Here is a 15885-nt window from a genome sequence, read left to right as displayed (position 1 = left end):
ATTCTCTCCAAGTTGGGAGAAGATTGAGTATGTGTACTAAATTGTTCAGAGAAAGTGAGTCTACCAGGGTTGATTTTTAGCGTTAGACAACGCTTGAATGGGGATCAACAGGGACAGTAAGCTGGTGGACACTTGGTCTAAAATGGCCACTCTCCCCAACATGCGGTGATCACCTATCATCTGTGGTGATAGGAGCTTTTAAAAACATGAATGAGTCATGCTATATAAAAATATCTCCAAGTTGTTGAAGTCTATATCAAGATTGTTTTCAGTCAGGAGTGATGTGCCAAGCTTTGGGGAGAAAAGCAGCAACAGGGATGTTTTGCAAGGCAGGAAACAGGAAATACCAACTGGAGCCCACCGTGTTTGACTGACGGGGAAAACACGTTCATCGTTTTGACAACCATTGCGCCTGTTAGAATCCATATTTGGAAAAAAGTAACATAGACTGTAATTTCAGGACCATGGTAAAGAACTGCCCTGTAATTAAGTCAGTTCCTGAAGAAGTTTTGTAAACTTTCTTCTTGAATACCTCTCACAAATAGTCTCATCTAGATTGTTTCTAAGAACTTGAACTGGTTCCTTGAGTACCCATGCACAGAACTACATTATCTGTGCCTTTGACAAATCAAACCTGTAATGACTCCAGTCTTTCTACCTCAGTGCTTTAAATCAACAGCCTAACCACAGAAGCTCATATTCTTAATGGACACAACTGCATAATTACTCCATTGATGCCTGAAAAGTAACTCACTTAGCATTTAGTCAGAACAAAGAAAGAAAACTAGATTTCACTTAGCCCCGTTCAGGATGTGTTTTCACTTGTCAATAGCGTTCAAGCCTAGTTCTTTTTTGGCCAGTGTCCAACATAACCTGCCTTCCTGCCTGTTGCCATTTGTCCTAATGTGTATCACACACTTGAGAGGATTTTTTTTCTTTTACTGTGGAATTTTAGTTGCATGTTTAGAAAAATAAAACAATACCTGCCAGCAGTGGGATATTTGAAATTCTGCTGTCCAGAAGCACAGCTTTAGAGATACAAAATCAGCAACTATAACAACGCATATTCTGAGAATATTTTAGTATTGTTTCCACAAATTCATTTGATCAATAAACTATACTTGTGTTTGTTTATTTTAAAAAGCTCATATGCTTAAAAAGAGTTTGAATAAAGAGATATTTTCCCTTTTAAAAAATTACTGTCGTGTGGTTTTGGAGGGTGAAAATGTAAAGCTGCTAAGATAAGATTAAGTATATAGGAGAAAAGGATAATGATAGTATCTATGTTACAAGGATTAAATTAGATAATCCATGTTGAGCAGTTAGAACAGTGCCTGACAGTGATTGCACAATATAAATTGCTATCATTATTATTATTCCCAACATCTGAGGGGATAAAAAGCTCAGATTTTATTTTTCCATTAAAATATACTCAGCAGATTCTTTTGTAATCCTAAGTACAATGGTAGCATCTCAGTATACAGGGCAGACAATTCAATGGTTTTATGTCTTTGCCCTGTTTTATGGCGTATTTTTGTTTTTTTATCATTTTTCATATTGATTTGATGAAACATCTGACATACATTACTTAAAAGAATAAATCAAATAAATATTTTAAATGTTAAACACAACTGTGGATTACAGGCTAAACATCTGTGGCAAGGCTTCCATAGATAAAGCAATATTCTTTTCAGTTTGGCTCTCTTTGGCCAGTTGTATGTGACAGGTGATTGTTGGGTTTGTAGAATTTAATCTTGAGAAGGCTTGAAATATGTGGCTTTTCCTGGGACTCTGTTGTTATTTTGTGGTAGTTCAGATAAGTGCTAGTGATGGGGAAAGCCTCAAACTCTTGGGTGGATAAGGACCTAAACATCTTGTCACTTCCAAACCTCTTCACCTTGAAAGGAACTTGACAAATGAGTGACATTTCTGAAACCTACTGTTATCACTTTAAGAAGCATATCTCTTAGTATCTTTCAGGATTTGGTGTCAGGAATTGGTAAAGGCTAGGGGGAATAAAATTAAATTCACGTCAAGGAAGGAAAATTGAAACCAACGTTTTTGAAAATGTGTTTATTTAGTTTATTTGTTGTTCCTGGCCTGGTTTCTGTAGACATATGTAGCCTTAATATGAGGATGATGGATTTGCTTCTCAACACAGGCTCCTGGGCCTGTTCGGAGGACCCATGACCCCATGCTGCTCTGGAAATGCCCTGTTTTGTGAGATGTGCCACGTTTCCCATTTTAAATGACTCAACAGCCACTTGCATTTGATTTTTAAAATCGGTGCAAAACAAATAACAGCAATGATGCTACTTCTACTATGAAAAGCAATGAAACATCAGTTTCTTAAATGCACAACTCAGAGCCAATTATCAGCAATTAGTTCTGCAATGATGTGCCAGGCACCTGGGGCCTTGGAGGCGGTGCCACTGAAGAGGAAGATCCTCTAGCTTTAGCGCATAAAGAGCTTGACAGTGAGGTTCAAAAACAAACTTAACCAAACAACTGCTACCTTTCAACCAGCAGTGAATATCCACCCTGATGGTGCTCTCTGAAACCTCTCAGAGCACCACAGCCCACACACTGGGGACAAGGGCTGCATTGCCAAGGCTTGACACTCACAAGGCCACTCAGACCCACACAGGGTCTGCAGAGCTCCTGCCCTGAGTAACTCCGGTCCTGTCCCCATTTGTTACCTTATCACTGGAATAGGGTCATAAAAATCTTAAGACCCAGACCCTAATCCTGGTATCTTGAGATTGTTGCTAAGAACCAACAGTGGGGCTGATCAGCTAAAGACGTCCAAGTTGTGTATCTTAATTTGTTTTGAAATTTGCTACCTTCTGGTCCCCAGCTGCGTTTACATCTCTCTGATTCTCCCAGTTGTAGCAATCTCTGTAACTTCACTGAGACAATGGTCTAAAGGCCTAAAAGGCCCATGCTATTAGCCAGACACTTAGGAGGAGAATATTATTTTCTCGCCAATTAAGTAAAACTCCTTACGGTGAACACCTAAAATGGGGTCTTTATACAAAATAAGAGTTCAGTAAATACTTGATGAATAAATGAAACAATGAACCAATCAACTGACAAAAAAAAATCTGATGAGTTGGTAAATGTTAGTAAATCTTTGTTTATCTCGACTAGAATGAACTTTTCCCAAAGTACGATCCAATAAATTGTAAGCCCTGTGAGGACACTAGTGTACCATAAACCTTCTCTATTATACACAGTTTTCCCCCATAAGGCTATACTTGAATGGACGTTCAATAAATATTTACTAATTGAATCAAATTATATAAATTACACAAGATTGAGTTTTATAGTTTTAACTATCCACACAACTCTATAAAAGCATATCTCTTCCCAAAAAAAGTCATTTTTAAAGACAAAGACAACCAAAACGCAAAGCTTATCTTAAAATAATTTACGCACATTTCCTGGGGAAAATATTCAGCTTTACTTAAAGTTACTGAGATTTTTCTAGAGATGTGATGTCTGCACACCCACCTGGAATCACCCCCATTAGCTTAGGCTCTTAGCTAGACAAACTGGCATGTGTTAGGATGGCATGTCTTATTGTGAGAAAAAAAAAAAAAATTCAGTCCCCATTGATAGAAAGGGGCAAAAAACGATTGCTCCAAAAGCCAAACATGGATTCAGCTCTTACAGTCTCCCTTTCTCATCTTAGATATCCTCCCCTCTCCTCAATGACTCAGAGTTTTTCTTTTTTTCTTTTTATACCATGATTAATTAGGAAGTTGCTAATAAAGAAAACTGACAGATCTTGATGACTGCAGTGTTTACCACCCATCTGCAGTGTCCCTAGGAAATATCTGTCAATTTTAAATAGAAAAGCCTAAAGCAATTGTTGGGAGGTTTTAAGGAGAACTGCCCCCCCACCCCCAGCTTCAATTAAGAGCATTTGGGACCCAAGCGATGGCGGTACCCGCTTCAGGGCTCCAAGTCAATTGGCAGGTATAGGCCTATCTTACCCGTAGACTGATGGCCAAGGCCAGTCTGCTAGAAGTCAGCAATGGCTCAGCAATGTGAATATTTTGAATGTCCCCAATTTTCTATTTGTTCAGTAGCAAATATTTTCAGACCAAATTTGGCAGAAAAGACATGCTAAAAGTTGCCCTTACTAATAAAGGAGAAAAGGAGACTTAAATGAGCAGAAGGCTAGAAGAATCTTTCAGTATAGAGGTTACCGCCGTATTAAGTGGGACTTTGGGATCAGCTGGCAAAGCCACTAGAGTGGTAGAGACCACTGTTATGGAGATCTGCCCAGGCGGGGTATCAAGGTTGGAGTGAAGGCTTCTCATACTCGCATGGGAGCTCATGAGCACAGGGTGGGATGCACTGTGTAAAACTGTGAAATGAGGCAAAAGGCGGAACTGGGTTTTCTCAGTGAAAACAGTATTAGAAACATACAGATGAGTCCCTTATCATTTTGAAAAAGTACAACCAAATGTTTCAACTTGAATAAATGGAGCAGTTTGCTCATCTGTATAGCCAGTCTGTCACTTTCTTGCAGATTTGGGGTTAATATGGCTACATATTCTCTCCACCCTTCCCAATGGCTCACACTTTTGTCAAACGTCTCTATCACTTAGGGCAAGAAACTATAAAAGCACAACGCATTCCAATCTACCGAAGAAAATATTTTCCATCAGAAACAGTTACACAGCAGCACAGATTGCTTACTACTTCCATGACAAGGAGACAGCAAGAAATGGAGGAAAATCGGAACGACTTCAGATTGGGCAACGGAGGTCAGAATTAGCCAAATTCCTCTGTGAGACATTATTTTGAGACATATATCAATAAGTTACAAACACAATTAGTGAGGCCCCGTTTCACTCCATTTTAAATGTGGCAGATGGGTGCTAAGGGATGAGGGAGTGAAATGGAAAGAAGAGGAAGATTTCTGAGGACAAAATACATGATGGTAGATTAAACCAAACCACTTGCCTTTCAGTGGCCAGTTCTGTTATGTGTCTCACATTTTTGCTAAGAGAAGACAACGGCAAGGCTAAAAAGACAAGGAGTTCCTTAACGGGCTGTGTCCTGCTATCAGGTGACCAAGAGATCTACAAACAAGAGATGGCTGCTGGTAAGTACTCTAAACTGTTCAGATTTACACCGGCCATCAAGGTAGACTCGGTCTTCGTGATGCTGCTGGGAGTTAATGGCTAATATGCAAGAGCCGTCAGTTCTTCCTGATGTGGGATTATTGTGTGGAATGCGACACAATTTGATTGAGCACCATTGCTAAATTGCCCAAAGGGTAGCTGAAGTGACACCCATTTTCCTGGCACTCAATCAAAGATCAGTGAAACTGTGTACATACTCCTTTCTCTTTCAGTGGATCAGTGTTGAAAGAAGAATATTATCAAGGGCCGGAGGGGATGAGAAGGGAACTCCTCTTGAAAAAATTAGCTGTTCAGGGCGGTCTTTTCTAACCAGAACCCTGTCCGTGGCTCCTCCTCTCAAGGTTTCCTTGTCTGGGCTATTTTCACCTATTTTTTGCAGAAATGCCCCACACTCAGGAGGGCCTCCCAGGCTTCCCCTGGAGGTACGAGGAAGGAAGATGAAAGTGCCTAGAATGGTCTTGACAGTGGGGCTTGGCACTGTTTTTGCTCACATATTCAATACTTTCATAGACACAACAAAAAATTACTGGAAGCCTAATACCTTATATTCAGCCTCATACTGAAGAACTTTATTTTCGTGTTTTTTTTTAAGCTAAAATGTTATTGAAAACAAAATTTTCTCACTAGCTGCTTCAGAACAATATACTGTATTATGAAGCTCCGTACATTTTAAATGTTTTTGAAATCTTGACAGGACACTGTTAAGTCCCCATTTCTTTTTCCCCTTGAATTTTGAATTTTAAACCATCTTCTTCCACTTCCAGGTTCTTCTGCATCAAGACCAGGCTGCTGGATGGAAGGAGCCGTGAGAAAAGTGCACGAGAAATAATAAGTGTGGAAAACACAGAAATGGAGCACCCGTGGGGCTGAAGATGGCCTGGACTCAGCGAAGGCTCTGGCTCCCGAATCTGTGGTCCCTGCTGGGCAGCCTGAGGCAGGCCAGGCCAAACTGAAACAGCAGGAAGAGGGCTGTACAATGGGTCCCCTTGAATCATGCTACTAAAAAAGGTGCAACGAGAAACGAGTCCCTGTGCATTCTTAGTCACAACTGTGGGCAGAAGAACCCATCCGATTCCTCCCTTTGGTATTAAATAACAGTTTAAAAAAGCTTTTTAGAAACAAAGCAAATACACGGTGGGACTGGAAATGTGAGCCATCCCAGGTTAGTCGTCCACTGAAATGAGTCTCATCCCTAGTCATAAATAAATAATCTCTCTCCTGGTCTGACTTCCACGCCAGGATCAATATCTCTTAACATCTTACTTATTTTATTACTGCTTTTGGTTTTCCGGGACTGATTGAAAGTTGCTCAGAGGAAATCTTTGGTTTTGCTTAAGTGTCCGTGACATTTAATCATGACTTTCCTTGAAGTTTAATTCCAACCAGTCAATCAGTTAATCCACTTCGATTGATTCTGGGCTCTCGGTTATTGGCTTGCACTCATTGGGCATCCGCTGGTGTCGGCTCAGCTGGGTGGCCTGCGTGAAGCTCCTCTCACACCTCTCGCACCTGGTGGAGGCAAGAGAGAAAATTGAGACCAGGGAGCAGGGCCTGCAGGTTGATGGACTTCCTCTCATCCTGCCTAATCAGAACAGACACTCCAAAGTGGCTTCAGATTTTACTGGCTCAAGAGGTTTAATTGGTGGCTCCTTCCAAGGCCTGGATGCCTGTGATGGGACAAAGCCCGGCTGATGCAGAACAGAGGGATCTGTCAATAGGCAGAGGGAAGGTGATTTCTCCAGAGAGCCCTGTCCTGCTGCAGCTCTGATCACTGTCAGTTCAAATAGATAAAGAACAAAAAGAGATTTTTAGGAGTGAGCCATCAAAGCAGCAGCTTGTCTGCAGTTTTCTGCTCCGTAACCCCAAAGAGAAATTGATGACAAATAGAATTTCACCTGCTGCTAATTTAAAATCGGGACTTCTACTCCCCTCAGCACAGCAGCCAGAGAGCCATCATCTTTGAATTCGGAAACTGGAAGAAGCAGTGCATTAGTTTTCAGCGACTGTGGCGGGTGGGTGTGGGTGACCGCTTTGGGGCAAAAGCTAGAGTATCACAGCTCCACCGAAGTTAGGGTTAAAAAATGTTTGCATTGGGATAGGGGACTCAGAAAAACCCGAAATCAGCCAATGTTTGTGTGCTTCAAATTCACCTCTACAAGGCACAGCAGGAAGAATGTACACGTGGGCCGTAATTAAGGGTTGGTGTGTCTGATAAGGAGAACGCTGGCATCGCACTTCAGGAATATCTCCTCCTCTCCTTAACTTAAAAAAAATGCTAACCTAGAGACCCTGGGCCTAAGCCATCTTCCCTGCAACACACACCGACTAGCTTGATGGCTACACAACCTTCAAAACACACACACACACACACACGCACACTGCTGCAGCAAGCTGGGCACGGACAGTGGCTTCCCTGTCACTATTCCACTTGTCTGGGCTGCCTGGAGCACTGGCCTAGCACCCATTGGGGCACAGCAGCCCCCTCAGCACTCCCCCTAATGTCCTCTCCTGAAACCTTAAAAGGAAAAGATACTCAGGAGAGCTGCAGACAGTTGTTCTTCTTCTAAATAATGCAACCTTCGGTCTCAGGTCCCTGCACTAGTAGGGCTGTGGTAAAGCCATCAGAAGAAAATCCACACACGCCCAATCACTTGCCACGCGCCCCGCTACCCGGTAGGCAGCCCTGTCTTTTTCCTTTTGAGTAAATTATACAAAGTGCCTTGCCAGGGAAATAATTACCTATAAAAATAAAACACATCTATCCCTACTAGGGAGTCTTGCATATGTTTTGTCGTTGGGAGGCTGGAGCTTGACTATCACGCTTGGATTTTTCAGGGCTCCTGCACCAGCTGAATGTGTCAGCATGAGGAAGTTGTGTTTCTTCAATTGTCTTTCGGGGGATATTTTTAGCAGCCTGTTCCACTGTTAAAAACTGCACTGTGATCTTGACAAATGTATAATGTCAGCTTTAATGTATCAGACCTATCAGCTCAATGAAAATAACTCAGAAGTATTGATCAGCTAATGATTTTTGGTGTATTCATTAACATCCATGGGCAGCTCATCCCTTCTCCAGAGCTCCTGAAGTGCTGATGACATGCTAGTGAATTGCTGATTGTTTATTAGAAAACTGATTAGTTACTAAATTAGCGTGTCAAAATATACTACCTTTCACTGCTTGACAAACTTTCAAATTATTATATTCCTTTTTTAAAATTGTGAAGCTCTAGAATCAATTTCAAGGAGAGAATAGTTTCGAAGTTATAAGTTATGACTAGTTACCTAGGTCATGTTTTTGCACCTTTGATCTTGTGTATCAGAATATAAAGAATTCAGAAGTGGGAGGGGTAGTGCTTCACATAAGGCAAATGTGTATGTCTATATGTAATATTAAACACCCAGACTGGGCAGAGACAGTAAGAGGGGAGTTAACATTTTTCTCCTGTGTTTGCCTAACTGCCTCACAGATATTTACACTCATGGAACCATTTGTTGTCATAGTCAGGAAATTTACTAAGTCTATAGGGCTCTCCTGAGATCATCACTGAAAAATCATCTCTAGGGCCATCTGCTCACCAAGTGTGAGTAAAAACACATGCAGATGTGTAGAAAATTACCTTAACTTAGATCCTTTTCCTAGGAATTTCCCCTTCTTGAGGAAAGTGGGCTACTAGAAATAATACCTACGTGTGTTGGTAATGATAAGAATGTAATTTGTATAATTAAGGATATAAAGAGAACTTGACGTAAAAATATTTTTAAATAAGGGGAGAGCCTCAGTTTTATGTTCATCATCTTTAATTTCAGAACAAAAATCCCTTCACAAATTATTTTCATGGCTTAATGGAACACATCAGAAGGACAGACTCAATGCAAATGCTTAGGTTCTGGCGGGTCAGAGTTGGACTTCAGCTGTGTTGGCACGGAATTAACCCTGAACTACAATCCCAGCCAAGTGACTGGTCATGGGCACCTCCAGGCCTGGATTTCATGCGGTTTAGCAGAATAAGAAAGAAAGAAAGATGCGGGTAATGATCCAGGAGACTAAAACTGCTCTGGCACACAGGGTCTTCCTCTCAGTGCTGACGTCACAGCCTTTAAGGAAACATTGCAGGAACAGTGAAGTGGAAAGCCATCCAAATATTTCAGCAAAGAGAAATTCCCCAACTTTCTGCCAGTGTGGGCATCTTAATGAGACTTGAGTTCCTTTTAGATTTGAGATCATCCTTTACTTAATGTGATAGTCGACTGGCTTATAGGTACAGAGGGAGCTTAACAATCGTCATCTGAAACTGACAGATGTGCAAAACGATGTCAAGTTCTGTTCACAGAAAACCTACAGGAAGCTTTCTTTCTGGTCCTCTATGGCCTGTCACCAAATATTTCCTGAATGAAACCAAATTGCTTCGTACGTATGATGTGCTTAATGCATTTTACTGATGTGTTTTTTTGGTTTGCTTTGATTTTGCCTAGATCTTGCTAAAATATCAGATGTTCTTTGGAATATCCTTTGATTATTTTTTATACTGAGCCAAACTGTCTTCACTTAAGGCACAAACTTAGTGGTATTTCCCCTGCTTCTAATGAAGACGAAGAAAAGAAACTCTCCTATGGAAAGTCCTGGTCTTCCCAGGCGCAAAGGCCAGGCATCAAGCAGCTCACATGGATCCTGGGCAGAGCGGCCTCTCTGAGATGTTGAGAGATTATGTTTAGTAACAGAGAAGGAGAAGGGGTTCTCACTGTAAAGAGTACGTTTGAAACTGACAACTTCCTTCCTTCCCTCCTTCCTTCTTTCCTCTTTTCGATAAAGTGCTTGGCAATTGCTGTGAGATGAAATGATGTCTTGATTTTGTTCCTTGTTCTCCACGACTTCCAGCCTCACAGTACAAACGGAAAGTACAAACTTCAATATGATCCTTTGATATGTGCTTTTCCTATGATCTCCTTCACCTTATAAATTCTGCATCCACAGCCTACGTTAGCTGCTGACAAGCCCATGATCTACCTAGAGCATGGGGGATGGAGTCTTTCAGTGGCATTTCAGCCAATCAGATTGTGAGACAAAGCCTGGAGTGAAACTCTCATCTCTTACTGCCAAATCTTCTCCAGGCTTCTTGTATGGCAATAATCTTGATCTGCCCTGAAAAATCACTTTTCAGCAGAAGATTTTAGAAGCTAGAAAAGGCTTTCCCCTGTTGTGGCCTGGCCCCTAACAATCTTGCAAAGGCCTCCCAGGCCCTGGGTGGGTAGGACAATTTGGGGACTGAGCCATTTGGGGCATGGGTTGTGTATCTTTACAAGATTCTTTTCTTTCTTTGCAACATTGTTTCAGCCAATACCCATTAGTTGAAGTAGTAAAATTAACCATTGTGGCAAAATCCATTTTATTGACTAATCTGCAATAAACTTTTTTTGAATGTTTGTTTTATAGGCTTGTAAAAGGATATCCTCATAATATTTACAAATGTCCATGGGATGGATATCCATGAGCTATGGTTGGAAGATTCCCAAAATTCCCTTGGGGTAGTTCAATCCTGAATGATCTGGTTGTATACACTGAAGGATTTAGCTTTCCATTTCCTAGAAGACGTTTAAATCTTGCACTTATAAAACACACGTACACTCAGTTCTCCCCTGGCAATATGTTTAACATTTGATAAATTTAAAAAAACAAACTCTACAGCATATGGCTATCCTAATATGAGAAGAAGCAGGAGGAACTAAAACAGGCACAGTGAATCTAATCCAACCAAGTCTGGTGTTTCCTTTTTTGTTTTTCCAGATGAAATCAGGTTATGGTCCCCAAAAATACTTTGAGAAAGGAAAAACGTACAAGTACTAAAGCCCTTCAAATATTAATCTGATGAATTAAAATTAAGTTAAAATGGCACCTCTATTGGAAACAGGACAAAAACAGGATGTTAAGGAAAAAAACTGACTGGAGTCAACGAGGTTATACTTAAGTAACATCTGAACATTAATAGAAATCTATTTCCCACGCTGACCCTGAAACCTCTTCAATTAATTACTAAAATCTATTTACACAGCAACAAGATAAAAATCAATCTGATTCCTGGCACTGTATCCATCTGGCTACCCTCTCTAATGTAAGGGGCCAGGAGGATTGTCAGTCCTCCTGCGTCTCTGCTTTTGAAGAGCTCTCTTGCTCAAAGGCACAGGGAATGTGCCACTGTCATCTTCTACATCTAGAACAGTGGTGAAACCAGAATCTGTGAACCCCCGAGGGCCTAGGGGAAATGACAAAGCCCACTGTGCAGACACAGACACCTGCCATAGGGAACTCGAGGACTGTGCTAACCTACCCGGCCCTTAAGGGTAGATTTAAAAAAAGGGCCCCCTGGGGCTATGGCAGCCCCAGAGGGCACAGCTTGGCTGGCGTAGTGCAGGTTGGATGTTTAGACCCCATCCAGTGCCCTCAGCCAGATGCCTTTATGCAGTAAATAAGCCCCACCTGTGTACACAGACAAAAATTAAAACTTTTCACAATTAATATCATAAATTAAACCTCAATGGAAAACAGTTAAGAATAACGAATAAAGGTAACTAATTCATGGGGAGGTGGGTAAAGATGACAGCCTTTTATGAGCCTCTCCCTCTCCTGGCAGACACCAAGGCAGGCAGGACCCAGACCAGCAGGACTCTGCCACCCCAAGCTGAGCCCCGTCTCAGGCCGAGCACCATGGCAACTGCATGCTACGCCAGCAGGTCCAGAGGGAAAAGCATGGGTAATGAGACTCTGGGAAGACTCCTTGGCTGAGACCAAGAAAGGGGATTCACCTCCTACTGCCTGAATCATTTCCTTTCTTGCTTGATCTTGTCCTACAGAAGGTAAATAGGCTGTTCACCCACGCCCTTTTCATGTTCCTCCTTCATCAAGGAAAGTCATTATGGCAAATGAGGAAAGAGAGATATAAGAGAGTTGAACAAAAAAGAGTCTATCACACAGACAGTAAAATCTGCTCTGAGATGACCAACCACTCACCCAAGCTGGCTCACCCTCCCAAGCCTTTCCATGTCCCACATGGGCTATCAGAAAGCCTCCTTTCCTTTGTATGTCTGGAAAACTCCTACTCATCATTCAAAACACATCTTAAACATCATCTTCTCCAGATAGCACTGATTACTCCACTTTCGTGCTACCCTGAAACACTGTATATACATGCCTTATTGTTTTTCACTTTTGCACCCTTCCCCTAGGTGGTAATACTTGCTTATTAATTGGGCTTCCCCATAAACTATGAGGTCTTCAAAGACTAGGGAGCTGAGTTTCATTCACCTTTATATCTCTTGTGCCTAGCAGGGTGCCTAGTACAAAAGAAGGTGTTCAATAAATATTTGCTGAATGAATGAACACATATATACATGAATGAATGAATGAGTGAGCGAGTGAATGAAGAGACCATCTTGCAGGATTCAGATGTCCACCGTTTTCATGACTGTGCTATATCCAGAAACATAGTCTCTCGCTCAGGTGCCCTTACCTTGCCAAAGCCCTTGGAATTCCGTTCTCTTTCCACATTCCCTGAATCCTCAAGGACTCAGATATGCCCTATGTTTGGTTTGGTTTTTCTTTTTTGCATTAACATGATAAGTCTGAGATCCAAAGGGCACGCTGAAAAGCTACCAATTGGCTGCTATAATAGATTCAAACCCCCTTAACAAATATAAAAGAGGAGGAAATCGTTCATCAGAATCCTAAAGGGTTCAGATTTCCCAAGAGACAATTCATTCAGCTGTCCTCGATTGTGGCCACCTCGATGATGGTCAGGGGACTTGCTTGCTGATGGCCAGAGATGGTATTCTGCATGCCTCCTAGCTCAAATTCTAGAAGCATAGACCCTCAGAAACCAGAAAGAATCTTAAAGTTGCTTACTCCTACTTCCTGATTTTACTGGTGAGAAAACAGACCACGAAGAACGTCTCACGTCCAAGGTTGCACAGCTCAACCCAGGATCAGTGTATAAATTTCCTGACTTCATTTCCCCAGTATCGACCACTAAACAAGCGGGGCCTTTTGCAGCCTGGACGCTGACTTTCTAAAACAGCGTCCTCCACCAGTTGGCTGAGCCAGGCAGTGCTGGGCCACCTTGTCTGCCGGCTCTCAGGAAAGGCTCAGAGAAAGAAGGGATACGGTGCGAGCCGCTACTTACTTGAAGGGCTTTTCTCCAGTGTGGGTTCGGATGTGGTTGTTGAGCGTGGTGGCCCCAGCAAAGGCACGACCACAGTAGCCACATTTGAAAGGCCGGTCACTGGAGTGAGTGACCACGTGGTTCCTCAGTTCTGAAGGCTGGGAAAAGGACTGGGAGCAGTGGCCGCACTGGTATGGTCTGAAACAAATGAAGACACTGCCTGGTCATTACGTTCTATGTCAGTCAGCAGACGTTAGCATCACGAGGCAAGGGCCAAAACGTTCTGGGGACGTTCTCTCAGTTTCTGTAACAAAGCATAGCACTGGGGCTGCTAGGTTCTCATGGCTATACTTGTTGCCACACGAACAAAATTAACAGAGCTGATGAGAGCCGTTCATTCCCCAAAGAATATGCCTTTCCGGTATTAGCCATACCATTTCAAGAACTCCTATTTCTTGTTTTGAGCCCCACCCCCAGGCAAATATTGGAGCGTTGAGAGTACAGACTTGATGAAGCACAACAGTACAAGAGAAGATATGTAATTGTCTCTCGTAATTCTGGGGCACTTTAACTTTTCAAAGTGCTTTAACATCAATGATCTAGTTTAATCTTTACAATAATCCTCTCAGGGAAAGCGGATGTTATGATCTCTGTCAGTTCAGAAAAGTGAGGATAAACTGTCCTCAAAGGAAATAAGCTCTTGATGCCAAGGTCACTCTAGGGTGACTCTGGACCTTATTCTAAGTCCCAGGTAAAGATGCAGGCAAGTCAGCAAGCTGCATGTGTGTTTTAATAGATACTAGACTGTCCTGGGGTCTGTCTATAGCACATCCCCAACTTGGGGTTGTGTGATAGTGCACAGGCCAACACAGGCGTGCACCCAGATTTGTTTCTTTGTAAAAGAAATCCTGACTTCTACTTACTCTCTCCCCGCCCCGACCTAAACTCATATTTATCCACTGGGTCTTTTTTTCGTGAACTTCGGCTCCCCAGTTTAATCTGGTAGCAAGCAATGATTTATAGCAGCACAGAAATGACAGGATGTCACTATGCTTGCAGGAGGACTGGGATGCAAAAGCAAATGGAAGGAAGTTGTGACAAATACCTGATAATTAGCAAGATTATCAGAGCGCATTCTTTTCAGCTCATGAGAAAGAAATCAATTTTTGGTTTTCATAAAATAAATTAAAATTCTGTCTTCTCTACAGAAGTTCTTCTGCTTACTTAAGCAGAATCTGGTGAGTGATATAAAACCTGGGGAGTTTTCCCTTTTCGAGGCTATTTCATATCATTCCTTGACAGGGCTCTAATTTGTTTATCAAAATTTTTCTTGAGAAAATTAATAATCTGTCATGAGCGATATTACCAGAGCTCAGGAAGCCTTGGTTTGTGGCTCAGAAATTTCTGGCTGCGTTTAGAAAGCCAATGGCAAAAGCAGACTTAATTGCTCTACCTTTAGCAAATGCATAAGCTCCAATGACCAGAAACCAAAATGAAGGGCTAGGAAACAATGGTGACCGAGCATGTACAACAATTCAATTACATGCAAAATAAAGTGTACCCTCTCATTTGTCAAGTGAAGTGCTTAATTGTGGCTACTTGCCTCACTGAACACAAATACGATTATTTTACCAGGCTTCAGCGCACTGAGCACTGATTGTAGAATTTTTTAGCTTGATTAATAGTCTGGGATTGGTCAATAACTCAATACTATACAATTTTAATTACTTACATTTAGAAATCTATCTAACTGCTCTCAAACAAGTTTCAAAGAAATATATATAAGAGTCCTTGGTAAGGAGTTTATCAAACTTGACAAATTGCACATGCATTTTATTACAATCATGAAATAAAGCTTTGAAGCCATTAAAATCATAGGTAGATGAAAATATCCTTTTGTCAAAATTATTCTTTGTAGTAACCATTAACCTTAAAGGAGTCCTCAAGAAATCATTCTCTCAGGGATGAGTTTTTTAAATGTATTGAAGATTATAAACAAAATAATATATGAATATATGCTATATCCACTGACAATTGATTTTTCTAATAGTGAAGGACCATTAACATTTATTAGCCTCTGGTTATCTATTTTTAATAGCTATCACAATAAACAATTAGCCACTAAATAAAACCAATTAATCTTTTTTTCTGACTCTGCTGTCAAAAGTTGGGGTGATTTATTTCCTATAGTCAGAAGTCATTCCATCCTTTTTATGCTAATAGTCAAGGTGGCAAAGATTTACACACAGAAGAGATGACCACAGAGAGGCTTATGCTGAATTCTTATATCAAGGTAATACCAATGAAAGGCAAATCAGATTATAAAACATCACCTTGGCCATTACCAGCCTGAGCGGTATTTGCTAGGTATCCCGTGACAGCTTTTAAAACTTTGCAGAATTCAGCTGACTGAATGGAACAACCTCGAATGGGCGAGATGGGAGAGGTGAGTCCTGCTTTAGCCTCTGGCCCCAGTTAGCTGTGGGACTTGACAAGTCGCCCAACATCCCTGACTCTCCATCTCCTCATCTCTCTGGTAAGCAGGATGGACTGAACTAGATACCCTCTCACATCCC

At 41.6% G+C, this 15885-nt stretch overlaps 1 protein-coding gene across 1 annotated transcript in view; it reads right to left on the bottom strand.

Annotated features, from left to right (window-relative positions):
- Positions 1-5008: 5008 nt before the first annotated feature.
- PRDM6 (PR/SET domain 6) overlaps positions 5009-15885 on the bottom strand; it is a 100714-nt gene continuing 89837 nt past the window's right edge. The window contains exons 6-7 of the mRNA XM_079918607.1: positions 13331-13507; positions 5009-6668 (exon numbers count right to left, since the gene is read on the bottom strand). Coding sequence (XP_079774733.1) covers positions 6554-6668; positions 13331-13507 — 292 coding nt within the window. The 3' untranslated portion in view covers positions 5009-6553. The remainder of the gene's footprint in view (positions 6669-13330; positions 13508-15885) is intronic.

Source organism: Stenella coeruleoalba (assembly GCF_951394435.1).
Source record: "Stenella coeruleoalba genome assembly, chromosome: 3".
NCBI classification, from domain to species: domain Eukaryota; kingdom Metazoa; phylum Chordata; class Mammalia; order Artiodactyla; family Delphinidae; genus Stenella; species Stenella coeruleoalba.
The sequence above is the reverse complement of the archived record's forward strand: the minus strand, read 5'-3'. Positions and strand labels throughout refer to the sequence as shown.